Below are 18,778 nucleotides of genomic sequence, written 5' to 3'. Positions count from 1 at the left end.
CCCTTTACATGTTTTGTGCTTCCGTAAGCCCACTCATGAAGTTGAAATGCCTTCCCTATAGTTTCCGTTCAAACCCCTTGTCAACTTAATGTGGTAACATACGATCATACATCACCATGAGATAATATACTACTGCAGCAACATACACAGCAAGTGCTACCATCATTGCACAGAAAAAAGAGCAGCATCTGTTGAAGTGACGATACATGAGGTGCCAAACAGCTGTGGCTGCATCCTCCATTGTTAGTCACCTAGCTTGATAGTTGTCATCAACGTACTGGGCATGCTCAGCTTCATCTTGAAAGAAGTCATAATTGGATGAGCACAGAGCTGTCAGTCCCAGGACAATGACCATTATGCACAGACCAATCAGGGCTGTTGACCAGTAGGCGTTGTAAAGCTCCAAACGAAAACCAAGCAGCCTAAAAAATGTAAGAGTAAGAACAGGAAACTAATGAAATACTGAAACCACATGGACCGAGACTTTAATTAGTGACATGTAACCTCTTGCCAAGGTGTAACCTCTTGCCAAGGTGTAACCTCTTGCCAAGGTGTAACCTCTTGCCAAGGTGTAACCTCTTGCCAAGGTGTAACCTCTTGCCAAGGTGTAACCTCTTGCCAAGGTGTAACCTCTTGCCAACGTGTAACCTCTTGCCAAGGTGTAACCTCTTGCCAAGGTGTAACCTCTTGCCAAGGTCCTGAGTTATTCTTAAGCAAATCACACATCTTGCCTAGCAACTAATTTATAACATAAAGCATGGAATACTCAAACTATCTGGTATAGAATTTTATCTTTCAAACTCAAAAATGGAGGAAAAACACTCATTCGGTTAACCAATTGATAAGTCAATTACTTAACTTCTCATGCCACAAAGCTTAGATATTCCACACACAAAACTTTCCAAAAGGAAAATGTGGGATGAACACAAAGCTGGGCCGGCTTGGTTGAAAGGCATTTGTAAGGTACTCAGTTGAACCTTCAAGAATTGAAGGCATAAAGCAACTTGCCACATGGATATCTATTGTACAAGTTATTTAGCCAAAAAGTCCAGTCTTGTGATGGACTTGCTGCTTTTGTCTAATTGTTAAGCCCTGCTTTCTCCAACAGAAGGGTGTTCAATCCCTGACAAGGGTACCCATAAATTTCTTGATGCCCTGTAATCTTTTGAGGGTGAAACCCGAAGTAACAAATGCAGGACAAGGTAATAAAACAGTCTACTAATTTTTGGTATTGTTTATAATTACATTCAAAAGCTGCAAGTAGCTGTTACCTCATTCTGCATACACCATGTCAAACACCCAGCTTCAACTTAAGCAGTGCCTTATGGCTCTGGGTCTTCTCAGTCTACCCTACAGATTTCCTGCACTGTGAGGACTGTCTGCTATGTACTGAAAGAATTTCTGAACTTCTGGCACAAATAATCAATGATGACTGTCTTCGGTTTCGATTTGATGAGGGACAAGGCTTTGTTAAATATCAGTATCTCAACTTCTTGGAGCCAACATACAAGACAGCAATGAGAACAGCAATCACCTCTCATCAGCCAATCATGTTTCCTTGACAATAAACTGTTGGACTTTGAGGAGCCAGGAAGGCTTCCTTGCTATTACGGGTCCACGCTGTACGGTGCAACCAAAACAGTCACATTTTCACCTAAAAATGCTGATGATATGCGACCAAATGTTTAATTCTTATCGCCAATGGCAATCATCATTTGTACCTGTTAGTCGCCCATCTTGTTAGTCACATTTCACGAACGATCGCAGCCCAGTTTTCTTCAATGTCATGAATGTGCACCGAGTGATGTGTCTCTATGATCACTATGATCGGTTTCCCCTCTGTCTCACTATGTACACAACATGAGCCCACGTTAACTGCAACGTAGCGTACATGTAGGTACATACACGCACATACAGATACTAGGTCCCCAAGTCGATTGGTTTGTGGTCAAATGCTGTATAGAGAGTCTGTGGGGCTGGGAGGTGAGACATTTCACATATTCATTAGATGCACTAGCAGTCTATGCACACCACAACTCCAGTGTAATAAACTTGTTTCAGTCCCAAATCTACTGTAAGTTTGAGACCAAAAGCTTTCAAGCTTCCCTTGGTCCAGTCCGGTACCAGGTCTTTTCTTTCAGCTGTTTTTTCCATATAATTGGTTACCATTTTTTATTTATTCCACAAGCACAAATCCAAAGCCTGTCTGCCCTGCGGATAACTGACGGAATAATAATTGTGTGTTTCGTCAGATTTTATACATGTAACTTGTGTTTTTTTGAAAATCTGTGTACAGTATGTACAAAAATTGACGTGGCGCCAGGAGCCAGTGGCTCCCCCTTTTCATTTTATCCACACAGCACTGCGACTGGTCACTTCATTAATCAAGGATAAGTGAATCAGTCAGTTGCACTTGACATAACTCGCTCTTCTGAGGGAGATGATGACAGAGATTCTGTTCAACATATACTGCAGAAGTCTTGTCCCGCCAACACGATGTTGTCATCAATACTCCAGATCTCAACAAGAAAGTATCAGCGGTTAGCTGTTCATGTCATGTCGAGGTAATTCGACCATTACAAGTATTTACATTAAAGGTGGTGTACACCATTGGTAAAGTCCCAAAATCGGAATACCGTATAATCCTGAAATATGTCACTTGAAAAAAATGCACAACAGTCTCAATCAGGCTGTAAAATCTTTCCACTCAGAATGCTGTAGTTTTCAAGAAAACAAAAATTTTGTTCTCTTCTTATGATGATCAGCCGAGAATCGTTATAGAGTCAATTTCACTTCGCACATTACATCCTTTAAAAGGCGCCAAGTTTCTTATGTGTAGTATTTGCAGATGTTGTGGGAGTCTCCATTAATGAACGGATAAACTTAAAAGCAGCTAAAAATATACTGACATTCTTTCACCAAAAGCACAGTGAACTGAAATTATAGAAACCTGAATGTTAGGCGTAAAGTAGAAAATACATTGGAACAGTGTGAAGTTGAATTTTATGTAAGGAAAGTTTTTTAACAGGAAAACTTTGGAAATTCAAAATCACCCCTAGACAATAATGGTTGGATCCAATATGGGGGCCGTTTCCGAGCATGATGATTTTCGTCAACAAAAAGTACGATATCCACACGTTAATCCTCCCTTGTTTTAAGACATAACTCTTTTAAACTTATAATTATTAATGACTCAACTATGAATGGAGTTTTAGACTTTCATCGACATGTGAACAGACATGAAAGTGCTGTTATAAGCCTGATCGCGCGCGCACATGCATTATCGTATAGGCCCACTCATTTCAACTGATGCGGACGCATGCACCGTGTTGATGACTGGAATTCATCCAACAGGGTGTGCAGCATACCGTGTGACACTGACGTAGCTTATCCACACCAGCCGAATAGCGACAGTGCGTGCGAGGTCCAAAAGGCTGGCCACATGCGCCTTAAGATTTGGACTCAGCAAGATAAAACAAACAACATGAAAGATCCATACGTTGAAGATTAGTTCTATTTTTATTTAGGCTGTGTTATAGGTTTTGTAAATGTTTGTTACAAACGGGTCGCAAAGAATGATTTTTTACGTAACAGACTCTCAAAAAACCTTTCAATGTAACAGGAATTTCATTCAATGCAATTTCAGTTATTCTCCCTACAGGAATATGCACATCTGGCCAGGACCATAAGATTGTGTTCGTAGTAACTGTAATTTCATTGTATCCAATGTTGTTATAACAAGAGTTGGCTGTACATAGCCTGTCCACCACCAAGACTCCTATAGTGCCTCCTCAGAGTGATACATGGTAACTGGGTATCTTGCAACCTCAGGCTGAACTGAAGGGAATCTCAAAGCAGTGGGACCCTGAGACATGGTGTGCAAGCCTACTAGTGTGTGGACACACCCTGGTGCCATGTCAACTACAACCCTACCTAGGGGTTAAATAGTCCCAAGATGGATCCTATGGTAGTTACGCATATCTGAGGAGGTTAAGCATTCATTCTGAGCAGGCAAGGAGACGGAAAACTCTAATTTTTAAACCCTGGCAGATAGAGCTCATGAGCATGGGTGCCACTGCATTCGATAGTCTGAGGGGAAAGAAAACACTGACAGAAAACCACTGGCCTTCCTGGTTGGGGGACTGGGCGGGAGTTGGGTGCCAATCACCTGCCCCCAGGAAACAACTGGTTACAGAAGCCGCAACTTCTCGAGGCACGGGCGCTATTGCACCAAGAAGTCTAATTATGAATAGTGAAGCTGTGGCAACAGACAGCCAGCCAGACACTACATGACGACACTGGGAACCCCAGCAGCCAATAAGGTCATTGGCGATGAGAACAACAGTCAAAAAAGTGCACAAACACATGTGAGGGTGGAAAAGGTGGAATGAAGACATGACCATCGCGGGAGACTGGGTGGGTTGGAGACAGAGAGTTACAGCCCTATGTAACCTATGATATGGACAGCAAAGTACACGTATGTTTTATTGCTACTCAAGCTCCCATCAAAAGTATGACAATATGATCTGTGCAATGCTGGAATGGATGCACAGAGATGAGTTCAATGGAGAATGATAGAATGAACACTACAGTTGCTAACATCCATCCGTCTGACTTGAGGTGGCTCACCGGAGCCTCTTCGTTCTTTTCGGAATCCCCACATACTCAAAAAGAGATGCATCCATGGTGCTACCACAAACCTATCTAGTTTACTTGCAACCTCCACCATGAAAAGCTTCAAATCTCATCGAAACATACTTCATAAAAATATCACAGAAGCTCTTACAAATGAAAAAGTCAACGCTCCATTACTTTATTTATTTACTGTGTGAGACCTCAAGCTTTGGATGTATGCACCAAACCAGCTACCATTACATCACTATGTAAGACCTGAGGCAGTGATGAAGGCTGACCCGTGCAGGGCATAGGTGTGAAGGGTGTACTGAAGACTCCCAAGAGCTTCTGGGGGGGTACCAACAGACCACTTGGTATTGGATGATATCAGGGCAGGGTTGATGTTTACTTAAAAAGCAGACAGCAGTGATAAAGTTGTGGTAATTCAGTTGCAGTGTGTCCATGGGGTCAGCTTCTACAAGAGCAGTGCTCAAAAATCAGTTGCAGGGAAGAGGAAAAATGGTGTCAATGATGATACTAAGTAAAATCAACACATCCAGTGGGGGTAACATTAATATACGGACTATACAGACACACTGTCTGTGCACAATGAACATGTATGAGAGGGAATGTGAATCTTGCTACAGAGAGCATCTATATTGTGAAAATGCAAATATGGTTTTTAACTAACCCTGTGGAGCACTGTATAATGATGTCATTGTAACCATCTGAATTGAAGTCCCCAATCACTGTTGATGCTGTTGGCTGGCAAGGTAGGGAATGATCAGCGATCACATGACCATCTTCGAGTGAGACAATGACCAGGTAATCCCAACCAACAAGCACTGCTGCATCCTATTTGCAATCAATACAACAATAAACCAGAAATAAACTGGACAAAGCATAAATTGTCTTTCAAAACTTATTTTCAAGATGTATTTTTTTTTTTTGCGTTGGGGAGATGTTAATTATATATAACCCAACGTAAATTAATAAGCAATGTATGCTCAGAGCTGTCCGAAACCTAGCAAAAAAAAACCCTCACCAGCTTACTCGGGTGGGACTCGAAACCACGACCTCCTGCTTACTAGTGCAGATGTCTTAACCACTCGACCACCGAGCTTGCCGGGGTCGGCTGGCTGGTCCGAGTCAAATGAAGTAGCTGGTACCGCGAACTATTTTCTAGATGTAGTTTTTTTGCGTTGGGGAGATCTTAATTATATATAACGGTTTGCACGTACCCAACGTATATTAATAAGCACTGTATGCTCAGTGCTTGTCCGAGAGCTTGCGAAAAAAACCTCACAAGCTTACTCGGGTGGGACTCGAACCCACGACCTCCTGCTTACTAGTGCAGATGTCTTAACCACTCGACCACCGAGCTTGCTGGGGTCGGCTGGCCGGTCCGAGTCAAATGAAGCAGCGGGTACCGCGAACTATTTTCAAGTTGTATTTTTTGCATTGGGGAGATGTTAATTATATATAACGGTTTTGCCCTTACCCAACCTATATTAATAAGCACTGTATGCTTATAATTATATAATTTTGTACTTGGAAATGAATTATCGCAATCTCTGAATCTTCACCATATGCACTATTTAAAAAAACATCACTCATACAGTAGAGATGTCTTGTGGCTTACCATTTTACCATAGACTTTCAATGCCATTGCTTGCAAGCTTGGCTGAAATGAATTGTGGTATCTGTCAAGTGTCTCCTGGGGAAAGTAGTGTATGCTTTTGAACACCGTCAGGACATCATTCCATTTAGCTCTGGTGTCAACCTGTAAGAGGCAAGAATATAAAGGCGTGGGCAAAACACAATAAAATTGGGCATTTTCAAACTAGTCCAGGGGTCAGGTTTCATGAAACTGTAGTCAGACTTCAGGCGGGTAGCTGTACCTCAATTAATTTTGGCTATGGTGGCTACCATCCCAGCATATTGTGATATGCTGGAAGTTTGGAAGGATGCCAAGACTGTTACACATGCACTCTGTGAACTACCATATGTGATCCGCCCTGTAAAAATGAGTCACAAGTCACTAGAGCCACTTTTGAGTGACAGGTCTTCAAAAGAATCTTACATCGTTGAAATCAAAGGGAACTCTGTCAATTTCATCAGGAAGCCAAAATGTGTGATACATCAAAACAGAGACTTAAACTTGCTTTCTAATGCAAACTGAAACATAATTTCTGAAAAATGGCTAGATGATTCATGTTCAGAGAGGTTAACATATATATGTAGCTAAAGGTATGGTAACCAGTACTCCATGAATTTCTTTTAAACAATTTCAAATCACATGATAAATATGCTGTGGAAAACAGACTGCAAAACAAACTTATATCAATTATAATTGCAATTTATTAATGTTCAAGCTAGAGAAATCACTTCCACTTTTAAAATCTTTTTAGATTTGTCTTCACCACCTGTTTGACACCTATATATATTTTGGCCCCTTACATGGTCTTAGTTCTATGGAAGCCTGTTAATGCCAATTTTAACTCCACAAAAAATATTTTTGATTGTTAAATAACACAATATTGCAAAATGACGCAACAATTTGCGAAATAATGCAATAGATTTGCAAAATAATGCAATGGTATTGCAAAATAATGCAATAGCTTTGCAAAATAATGCAATAGTTTTGCAAAATAATGCAATAATTTTGCGAAATAATGCAATAGTTTTGCAAAATAATGCACTAGTTTTGCAAAATACTGCTCTAGTTTTGCGAAATAATGCAATACCTTGCAAACTAATGCAATAGTTCTACGGACATTTGAGTGAGCAATGCAGGTGATTTCCAGTAAAACAGTACTCAAGGAAAGCTAAACATGACATTACGCAAACTCATGAGCTTCTCCTTCTCTCTTAGTTTGAGTTATGATCACATATTGGGGTTTTTGGCAGCAAATCATGGTATCATCGTAAGTTTAAGGACCCAAAAACGACATTTGGTCTATAGAGCCTGAATTTGACCCCTGATGGCACGCTTCCTGAACCCTTGGATAGGAAAAATAACGTGCAAAGATTTTAGAATTTGTCATATTTTTTCGTTCAGTTTCTTCTTCAAAAATTCAACTCGGAAAAGGGCTTTGAAAAATATTTGCTAAGTATATCAATTTAAAGAAACTGAAAAATGACCTGATCTAAAAGAGAAATTTCCTGCCAAAACTTGACCCATAACTTCCGAAAATCTAAAATACATGAAGAACAGTGCAATGAGACAGTCTCAGATGAACATTTCCGGTTTCAAATTTTATGGTAGCCCATTGGTAAAAACCGAAATAAAAAACAGATCAAAATATTTTACATAGTCTTATAATTTATAAGTAATAAACTGAAAGCAACATTCTCCTTCAATTACGAAAGATTCTAATCTTCTATCTTACTTTTGCTGACAACAACTGCATGATGTCAGCTCAAAGGAATCTGGAACCCATCGACTACAAATAGGTAAATCTTTGCAACATTGTACAATCTCGTTTTCACGTAAGCACAGGTAGTAAAAATAAACGTGCATGAACATGGAGACCTAGGCATGATATCGCCGGAAGTGAAAGGTCCTTATGAAAATTTGTTTTCACCGATCTCCACGTGACTTTTCCAAAATATTACTTGAGGAAGACAAGGGTAAAATTCCAAAATGAGTGTTTCATGCGGTGGTTTGAGTTGGGAATTATTCTTCCAAAAATTATTGAAAGTGATAGGAAAACGTAAAATCCCCACAGGAGGACCGCGCGAGGGTTCCTAAAGTTCACTGCGTGAGCTTTTACTTTCAGGCTCTATTACAGAGAGAAAGAACAAGTCATCGATTGTGATGTTGCTCTTTCCTTACTGGAGCAGACACAGCAGTTCGGATTTCAAGGATAAAGATGGATGCATCGGTCGAGTTTATTGGCTGGATTCGAGATCTCAAGATTACACATTGCTTTGCTGCATTCAAAGTTAGACCCAGGTGGACGTGAGCAGAGGAAGAGAAAACAACTTAGGAGAAAATACTGCTCAAAGGGGCCCAATTTTTGTGGCACTTGGATTCTTATGATAAACTTAAGCCTTATGGCTTGTGTGTGTCAGCGGATACATACATGGATTCTCTAGGAAGCTAATTTGGTGCAAAGTGAGTTCATCCACCAGTGATCCTACGATTATTGCAGGGCATAATGTGGAAGCTGTTGAAGAAATTCAAACCTGTCCAACCAAAGTAAAAGGTGATCGTGGTACAGAAAACAAGCCTGTTGCAGTTATGCAGTCTTTTCTTCGTGAGAGAAATTCTTTTATTTACGGGCCAAGTATGAGCAATCAACACATTGAAGCATTTTGGAGAATACTGCAAATGCAGTGCTGCCGGTTTTGGATTGAGACTTTGGGGTTCTGGTGGATAAGGGCTACTTTAACCACTTCCTGCCGGGGAGGCCGGTTTTGGGCATCGTGTGTTTATACGCGTAGCCAGGGTCTCCAAAATCAGACAAAGGGAATTTTAAAAACTGACAATCTTTGAAAAGTCCCGATTATGTGCACTGCATTTTTTATACCATCCGGCAGCAAGTGGTTAATGGCGGTCTGATCAACAGAAATTGTCTGCAGTTTGCCTCTATGCCCATTGTGCAGGTATTTTAAATACTGTGATAGCATCATTTCACAACCATCTAAATAAATTGCTTATTTTGACCTAGATTTGTATGCACTATTACATGTGCAGTAACTGATGTGAGACTCTCTTTATTTTTTTCCTATTCGGCACGACATTGACAAGCCCATTGTCTGGAACATTCATTCCATTTCCATTCATCCCACCAAGAATCAAAATGTTCCACATGGTAAACCATGTGTAATGTATGGAATGCCAGCACTGTACGGCACACGACTGACTACCAAGTAAACCCGACTTGGATGGAGGCCTGTCACAAGGAATGCTTGTTTAACCAAACATCAGCCAGGGATTCCAAACTGCATTATTTTCAACCTATTTTGCACAGAAAAAAAATTTGGCTTTTGAAAAAATATTTCCCAAACATGTACTCACAGAGCTTGATAATTCTGTGAAACAATCACAAACCTATTGCCCTGACTATTTTTGCGACATGTTGTTTCTGGGTTTTCATTGCAGCTTGTACATGTACATGCACTGAACATTTGGGGAGCTGATGAACTTCATAAAATTACATGCACTCAACAGTTTATTACGATGTACATGTATACTGTGCTTGCCATTGTCAGAAACTCACAAAGACATGCGTGTGGGTAATTTCAGAAATAAAGGGTACAAAAGTGTGACATTTTCGTGTCCCTGTTATATCTGACCTTTGTTATTTGACATGGAAATATCACCGGAATTGATTTCAAAATTTACTTTTTTGGCAGGTAATTTTCATTAATTCATCACTCTAATTAGAAAATGTGTTCTCAACTTACAAAATTATGTCAGATGTAACAGGGACACAAATAAAATGAACCCCTTATTTCTGGAAGTACTCGTAGGCATGCACATATGTCATACCATATACAGTACATACGTGCATGTACCTGAATTCAAGGCATATAATACCATTTCTTTGCTGGTATATCCACTACATCCATTCAGATGTACCTGTACATGAAAAGACCTTCCCTTATCTTGGCATGTTGTGTATCAGTTGTGATAACAATCTATGATCAAATAAGATCTATTTGATCTGGTTTGCTCCAATATCAGGACAGTTGACATCAGGCAGGTTCACATTCTCATAACCAGACTTAATATTGAAAGTCACATCCAAAGACACCTGGAGTCACGGTCGGCACTGACAGAGCCATATGTTGAATTAACCAAATAAATTTCACCAAACATTGCAAATGAACCTCAGGTTAATGAAGTCTTTTGTCAGGTAAAAGAGTGGTCCAGGATTTATTTGCACAATGGAGGGGGTCCATGATTCTTTGTATATCCAATTGTTGCAGACAGACAGACAGACACATAGGTATAAATGCATTACACTGTTACTGATGTACCAATAATGACAAATACAAGATACCATCCTTTCCTTATTACTGTAATTGTTCTTTCATTTTTCAAAAGGTTTGGGGGTACCGAAGCAGGGGGTGGTATCCAGGCTAGAGGTGTTTTCTTTTTAATTTTTTTTCATTTATTTCCATATTTTTTATTCACATTTTCCTTTTGTGAGTGTGCAAAAAAATAAAATAAAAAGTACATTGGAAAACGTTGTTGATCCCATCTTGAAACCTTTTACATGTGCAGTAAAACCATAGTAACCTTTGCTCTCTTGCTGTTTCTTGGTCAGAGAGCCAGATATTCCAATACCATCCACACCAAACACACTATATTATCATCACAGAATAAAATGATAGGAATTGGAAGGTATTATCTGAACATTAGATGTTTATTTCTAATTTTTTTTGGGGGGGGGGGAATGTATATCTATGTAAACACGAAAAACAAAATATGAGCTCAAACATTGATGGTACTTGTTCTGGTAACAACACATCTGTCCGATGACTAATTCAGCTGAGCTTCCTCCCTGACTGGTGATGCTGTGAAGTACGAGACATTAACTGAAGATCAAATATCAGTGTGATTTAGCTGGACAACGTATGCAAAGAATAATGGCACTGCTTATGTCAAGCATCCATCCATACCTTTTATCAACATAATTCAACTTCGTTTTCAAACGAGAGCTTTTCTTCAAAAAGAACTGTGGGATAGGCATGAAATAAGATAGGTAAAAGATAATTAATGTATAGTTTACAAGTGATTTGAGGGGAACCTTGCCCAAAGTAGTCTTGCTGTAAATCCAGGGTTCAACCTTAATTCTGTTCCGCTATCCAAATTCAAGTAAAACAGCGGCAGTCTAGCGAAAGCTCTCGTCTCGGTAGTCTGGCGGTCTAGTAAAACAATATTCTGAAACCAGCGGCGAAATAGTTGAATGTGATGCATTCCCTCTACATGTAGCTCCTTGAACCAAATAAACTAGAACCTTTTGCAACCAAGAATAGGTTGGTCCCTGGCACCAGCCCAGCAGAAGTAATGCTGAAGTCTAAGAATGTGGCGGCAGTAAATCATCAATGCCTTTGCGGCGCAATCACACTTAACTATGGACCGTTTACTGTACTACTGCGTGTGGCAGGTACGTCTCGACAACGCTATGGCTTGACGTTGGTTCTGCATACAAGATCTAAATCAGCACATGCTTTCATGCACTGCATCGTAGAGGTACACGGAAGTCATGAATATGCATCCCACGCATATGACGTGCCGAGTGTGTACGGTGTGTGTGTATACGTTACCATGAATATGCAATACTGATTTTTCTGATTGGTCATTGGTAGTTGTGACACCAGCGATGTCAGGGTTGTGATCTCGTTTTGGTTCGCGAGCTACGGGTTGCACGACACCAAATATGCGCCCACCGAAAACATTGCAAAATCAGACCGAAATAGCACTACCTGTTGACTCTTGGGAAGAGGTTGGCCTCCATTTTTCACTGAAAATTCAAGATTGTGGCCAGAAGATCACTTTTCATTTCAATTTTATGGGGGTTAGCCATGAAAAATTTTTTATTCGCCTTTCCCCTAAAATACCTCCACAACAGTAGTAAAACTATGCACTCAGATCCAAATGCCCCAAACTGGAAATCATCAGTCCCAAATTCAGGGTTTATAGAAATATTTTTCTGATCCCTCCTGATTATAGCATGCCTCATTGCAAACACCCCGTGGGATCACAAAATATTAATGAGCTCACATGCAGAAATACAACCATTTGGTGGAACGCACCCCATGGGTACTGGACACAGTCTAGAACGAACATGTACTGAATGTGCATTTTGCCGGGCGTACATGTACATGTACATATGCATGTGCGTGTACATGTGCATACTGCATAAAACGTACATGTACATAAACTATTCATAATGATATGGTTTTTTTTTCTGTCTCTTGGATTGCGAATAAAACAAACCAATTTCAGCAGGTAACTACTTTGTTTAATTTGCTTGAGTAGAGTTATACTCATGAATGTTCTGGAAATTCATAATTCCCATGGCCATTTATGATTACTTACCAACAATTAAACACCAGTTAGCACCGAATGCAAACTGTTATGCATGACGTTGGAGCAGAAAACACTAATGCCTAAAAAGAATGTTAAAATTGGGGGGAAGACGTGGACTAGTGGGAATACTGGCGAACTGGTAAAGCCATCACTGCTGGTTCGGCTAGCAAGTGCAAAAAAAGTTATGGGCAAACCTTGGAATCCCATGCACTAAAGTCACTTTGCATCTCTGGGCTAAAGCTGGGACCATCTCAGATGGCACTACCTGCAGAAGACAATGACCTCCTAACCAGATACCCCTGGCCCCAGCAATAAATGTGTGTGTGAGAATAATCTAAAGTGTTGCAGAGAGGAGTACCAGCATCAGTTTGCAGTGAAACCAGCTAGTAATTTGTGACCAGCTGTGCATTTCTCACTTTCTGATCATGACACACTGGGATTCTAACCTTCCTTCAGATCTATAAAGCCATACAATCATGGGTTTTAATTGAACTTGGTATGAACTTACAGATATCCATGTTTTGTGCATCTGCAAAATTGCCACAACCAGGACCACTGGTGTCCCTCCATTTTCCATGTCTGTGGTTCTCAATGTGTTCTATGTTTTCAGTGCCTTGTACTGAAACTGGGACTCTTTCCAAGAGCTTCTTGATGACTATTATTTGTTTAACTTCAAACTAACTCCAACATTTTGAATATTGTCCAATCTGCTGGAAGTATAATTAATCTTTTGGTGTAAGTACAGCACTGTTGAACAAACATGTATGGCAGGTGTACCAAAAGGGGCCAATGCCGAGTCCTTACAAATGTACATATTCCGAGTTGTATTTACCTCTGACCATTTTTCATTCATACTTCCTCCGGCCACAACGAAACAAAACAATGCATGAATGACACAATAAGTCACAGTATTTGTAAACTGAGTCAACAGTCATACCTGAGCAATATTAAGTATGTATGTATTACTCAACACAAAAAAACCTCAGACTTGCATTACTACCACTATTAAGCCCTTACCTTCCAATTGAAGTGTCCCTTTGGTCCATAGCTTGTAACTCGGCCATTGCTGATCAAGAAGATGCTATCTAAACCCTGCTGGGTCTTTCTCAACAAATTGCCACCCAACAAATGGTTGAGAACTCCAGACAGCTTGGCAGTACTGCAATCATATCAGTTATTCCAGTCATTTATTATTCGTATCAATTCACAACTGAATGGATTTCAATCTTTCTCGTAAAATGTTTGACATCAAAAGTATAGTAAACAATTTTTAAACAAAACTTGTAGGCACCTTATGTATTAAATTAATAAAACCTTACTTAATCACTTGATGACAATATTATTCCACAACAAATTTATCCCAGAAGCTGAATTATTTTCAAACCAAAACACCAACCTGTTAAAACGGCAAGTTACCATAAAGTAATTAATCACTGAACAAGCCCATCATACATTTATAAGACAAAAACAGAGAACTGGAGTAGACGATGTAAACGAGCATAAAAAAAGAAAACAAAACAGTAAGACGGGTAAAGAATCTGCTTCAAAGAGGAGTTGGAATAGTAACTAGACTTTAAAACAAAAATATTAGGCCACATATATATGCCAATAGAGAAGCAAATGACAGCAGTGTAGTCCTACACACCTCTCAACAGTTAGTGGAGCAACAGCTAGTCTCAAATTCTCCTTGATTTGCGTCTTCCTCCCAAATAATGAAGCTAATGGCAAAATTGAGTGCACAAAAAAAGAGTGAATAACAAAAACGACAATTTTTAACAAAGCACTGGTGTTTTTTTCTACTACTATTTATATGGAATACAAAAGAAAGCACAAACAGAAATGAAAATTTTTATTTTAGAGCAGTCTTCCTAGTATTGAATCCATGCCTCACACTCGCACATCCACAGAATTATTCTCTGAAGGTGTGATGTGACTTGACCTGGGCCGAAACTTTTGGACACGGAAAAATTCCCCAAAACATATGCCATGCCAAATAGAAAAATCCATGAATCCTGAAAACATTTTTCCAAAAATTTGGCAAAATACAGACAAATCTCACCCCTGCTTGACAGGTCTCATTTTGGAAAAAGCCAATAACGAGATCAAAGCAGTCAAGATCTAATTTGCTTCAGAATATAATGAAGGAAGTTCACACATTAACATGTGCAATATAGACTGGTCAAAGCCCTAAAACCAGCAACACCCTCTCCATCCTGATGAATGATGGGCATTTAACCACTTCCTGCCGGGGCAGTTATCAATGTTGATGATGCTGGGGTGGGATATTTATCATTTTTTTCTGTTTTCAAAATTCTTTAAAAGTTCCTATCTTCATTTACTGGACACTTACAAACAGGTGAAGGACTGTCTGGTGGCCCCTCTGGCCAGACAGATAAAATCTATTGACGCCTGAGTATTTCAGCCAGCCATGCAGCTTTGTAAAAAGAGCCCAGATTGTGCAGTGTTAAATAACTTTCTTTTGTTCACGAACCTGGCACAGTGTGCTGCTGACCTCTTTTCAACAGGGGCCAGATTAGCATGTAGCAGTGCTATGTGGCTCATCGCTGTGATTGTGGAGTGCTTTTGCCCTGGTGGTAATCCGTTCGCTCTAAATGCCCCCAAACCGAGGTATACTGTTTCAAAACAACGCTAGATTATCTCCACTTTTGAGAGTGAAAAAATGTCGGTATTGCCCAGCAGCCTGGTCTTTGTTCTGAGTATGGTCTATCGTTACAAGGCCCTGTTGCCTTTGTCCGAGTTTGGAGACCCCGGCCATGCATATAAAGCATATGTGTCTGGATCCAGATTCCCCGGCAGGGACTGGTTTACCCTATGCTGACAGTGCTTTCTCTCAGAAAAAGATACACTGAAAGAATAGTACTGTAATAAACCACTGCAAGACAGGTAACAAGTCAAGCAGTGGTGATACACTTATCCAACCAGTTCTGAATCTTTCTGCATTGTGATTATGAGTTTGAACAAAATTCATCTGATGTCTGGAAGCAGGATGTATTCAGAGAGCTGAAACTGGCCCACATAATGCCTGAATGTCTTTCTGCTGGGCAGACATTTCAAGTAAAATCAGAAATGGATGTACCTGACAATGAATCCATGAATGAATTCCCCATACATATTGATCCATTAAATAGCACTGACTGCGGTGGTATGCCAGATTTAACAACAGCCATACAGTTGTCTCTGTGGTTCTCATCTTCGGTAAAATGAGCTGAAGAATAACAAAACCAAGCATTCATTAACCAGTTAACATCTGATTTTCTTACCTGAAGAAGCCACTGGGAGAGGTTTTCTTTACCCACAAATTCTTCAACCTTGCAATTGCGCTCTGTCCAATCAAAGCATGACGTGTCAATATGTCAGCCGCGGAAAGGAAAAAAGAATTCTTAAACAAGTGTACAAGTCCGCCGCGGAACAAATAAGGAAAATGTGTTTACACATCATCCAGCATCAAGTGGCTAAAGAGATCGAAACACTAAATTGAGGAGAACAAAAGGTCACTGTAAATTCAGGAGAATTTGAGCATTTAGCTCTTTGGTTTTATCAATGGTAACATTTTGTATACTATATTAAAACATTCGATTTGTGTTCCTGAGGAAGGTAGGTACTGCTAGCAAGTATGGCCTGGGCTTAGGAATCAGAAGCACCTTCAACGTGCCTGTCTTCCCTATCAACACAAATGTCACAGTGACGGTAAATTTCTTGAATCAACTAAGGGAGTTCTGTGGAGATAGAGAGACTGCCCTGTACTGTGCAGTGGAATGGCCACTTAGGTCACCTCATCTTACACTCTGTCATAATTTCCTTTGGGGAAACGGTAAGTTCCTCAAAATATGGACCATTGGGTAATGTTCAACTTTGGGGGCTCATTTTTCCTGAAGTGAACAGCGGTGAATTAAATCCCAATGTCTGATGAAATGAGAGAAGTCATGGCTGATATCTGGAACAATGATGACCGTGTCCATCTTTCTACTTAATCGGAGTTGATTAATTGAAGTCTCAAAGGTCAGCATTTTTTGATGGAATTTCAGGCTATTCATGATGAAAGACAGCAATAGGTGGAAAGGCTTGCGACAGCACCATGTGAAGGAATTATCTTTCATGAGTATGTGTCGTTCTGAAAAGGACCGGGAGTATACTCAGCATTTTGGACTGCGTGCTCAGTCCATCGTCAGGAGACTGATGAGATGCTGAAGATGGAGCTGTTTATATACGGTGACTGGATGCAGTGGGGTGTGATGAGGATCCACCACTAGTATCCTCGTTGAGTATACTCCTGGTTCTTTTTACTCATAAGAGATACATTCCTTCCTGAAATATTCAAGAGCTAATAAAGGTTACCTGTCTGCTTAGAGTAGCCACCAAACAGCTTTTCATGTGGGTATAAATGTCCATAAAGTGAAATGATGAATTTTTGAAGAATTTTGAAAACTGAAAATCTTGAAAATTGTCCGTATGTGTGCACTGCATTTTTAACCACTTCATGCCGGGGCATTTTTCAATGTTGCTGATGCTGGGCCGGCATGATTACCATTTTTTCCGTTTTCAAATCCTTCAAAAATTCATCATTCCATTTAACAGTCGTTCATAGCCGCACGAAGTAATCTTTAGGCACTACTCTAAGTTGACAGGTGACCTTCATTGACGCCCGAGTATTTCAGCCAGGCCTGCAGCCTTGTAAACAGAGCCCAGATTGTACGGTGTTATACAACTGTCTTTTGTTCACGAACCTGGCTCAGTGCACTGCTGACCTCTTTTCAACAGGGGCCAGATTAGCGTGCAGCGGTGCTGTGTGGCTCATCGCTGCGGTGGTGGAGCGCTTTTGTCCCCGGTGGTAATCCACTCACTCTCAATGCCCCGAACCCTGGTATACGATTTCAAAACAACGCTGGATTATCACCACTTTTGAGAGTGAAAAATGTCGGTAATGCCCAGCAGCCTGGTCTTTTGTTCGGAGTACGGTCTTTGTTACAGGGCCCTGTTTCCTTTGTCGGAGTTCGGAGACCCCAGCCACACCTATAAACCATACGGCTTCGATTTCGGAGTCCCCGGCAGGAAGTGGTTAAAAGTACCCAGCAGCATGTGGTTAAGCAACAATCAAACAATGATGAGACAAGCTTTCCAAGAAATGTACCACTGCTTTGGAATTTGTGTTGATAGGGAAGATAGACATGTAAAAGGTATTACTAAATGAGAAGGCAAATCGTAATCCTCTATGAAATACAACTATTCCCAAGAATGTTTCAGTTAAATTTAGCTTTCCAATGTCAGAATGTGTAAAACAGCTGAGACAGGCATCAGTCCAATTCGGAAACGGATGTCTTGAACCTATTGATTTGCAATACAATAGTGCTCACCTATCCGTGATTGCACAGATGCAAATACCAAGTAGGGCTTCAATGGAAAGGTTATGAACTATCCTTTCAGATACAATCATACTTACAGTGTTTAGTGTCAGAATTCTAACGTACCAAATTATATGTGGATTACACTTTTCATACACCCTGTATTAGTAGGTGATGTGTCGCAAACCTCACATTTCAGTGAGTTAAACAGATCTGTACACATAGAAGGTCTGACGCATCTGTGGAGGCAATACCTTGACTTAGCAGTGTTTGGGGAAGAAAAGTGCCCTGTACAAATGATCCTGAGTATTGTAATTTGCAGTGTCCCACTCTTAATGAAAAGTGACCATCGCATTTTAAAAAGTCTGGATTTCCTATCAAAACTGTCAATGCAAGGGTTTGTTAATTGTGAAAACAAATGGTCATTGTGTTAAAGAGTGTTTAACCAGTGTGACGTCACAATAAGATATTGTCTTATATTATAATACATAATAACTTGTCACTATTGCTGCAGTGAGGTTACCTTGTACCTGATCCACTATGCCATTGCCATCCACATCTGCATAAGTTACTGCATCGTGATATGTGAGTTTTAGCCTGGTTAATGGTCTGCCTGTTGCAAGATCTAGCACTTCAATGCCCTGAAGAGATCAAAAAGAGGAAACAAAAAGAAATGCCTGAAAAAAACAACTTACACCACAGTGGTGCAGCCCAACCATGGAACTTGATGTCAACAAGTTAATTGTCACTTGTG

The 18,778-nt window shown here is 40.2% G+C and overlaps 1 protein-coding gene across 3 annotated transcripts in view; it reads right to left on the bottom strand.

Annotated features, from left to right (window-relative positions):
• Positions 1 to 6: 6 nt before the first annotated feature.
• Positions 7 to 18,778, bottom strand: part of LOC110988983 (uncharacterized) — a 39,160-nt gene continuing 20,388 nt past the window's right edge. For all 3 annotated transcript variants that reach the window (XM_087138186.1, XM_087138187.1, XM_087138189.1), the window contains exons 11-17: positions 18,548 to 18,665; positions 15,762 to 15,890; positions 14,310 to 14,382; positions 13,682 to 13,823; positions 6,257 to 6,397; positions 5,306 to 5,469; positions 7 to 422 (exon numbers count right to left, since the gene is read on the bottom strand). In XM_087138186.1, coding sequence (XP_086994312.1) covers positions 248 to 422; positions 5,306 to 5,469; positions 6,257 to 6,397; positions 13,682 to 13,823; positions 14,310 to 14,382; positions 15,762 to 15,890; positions 18,548 to 18,665 — 942 coding nt within the window. In that variant the 3' untranslated portion in view covers positions 7 to 247. The remainder of the gene's footprint in view (positions 423 to 5,305; positions 5,470 to 6,256; positions 6,398 to 13,681; positions 13,824 to 14,309; positions 14,383 to 15,761; positions 15,891 to 18,547; positions 18,666 to 18,778) is intronic.

Source organism: Acanthaster planci, linkage group LG06 (assembly GCF_054643075.1).
Source record: "Acanthaster planci isolate LZ-2023a linkage group LG06, COTS_SCS, whole genome shotgun sequence".
NCBI lineage: Eukaryota > Metazoa > Echinodermata > Asteroidea > Valvatida > Acanthasteridae > Acanthaster > Acanthaster planci.
Note: the sequence above shows the minus strand (reverse complement) of the source record. Positions and strands in the feature narration are given on the sequence as shown.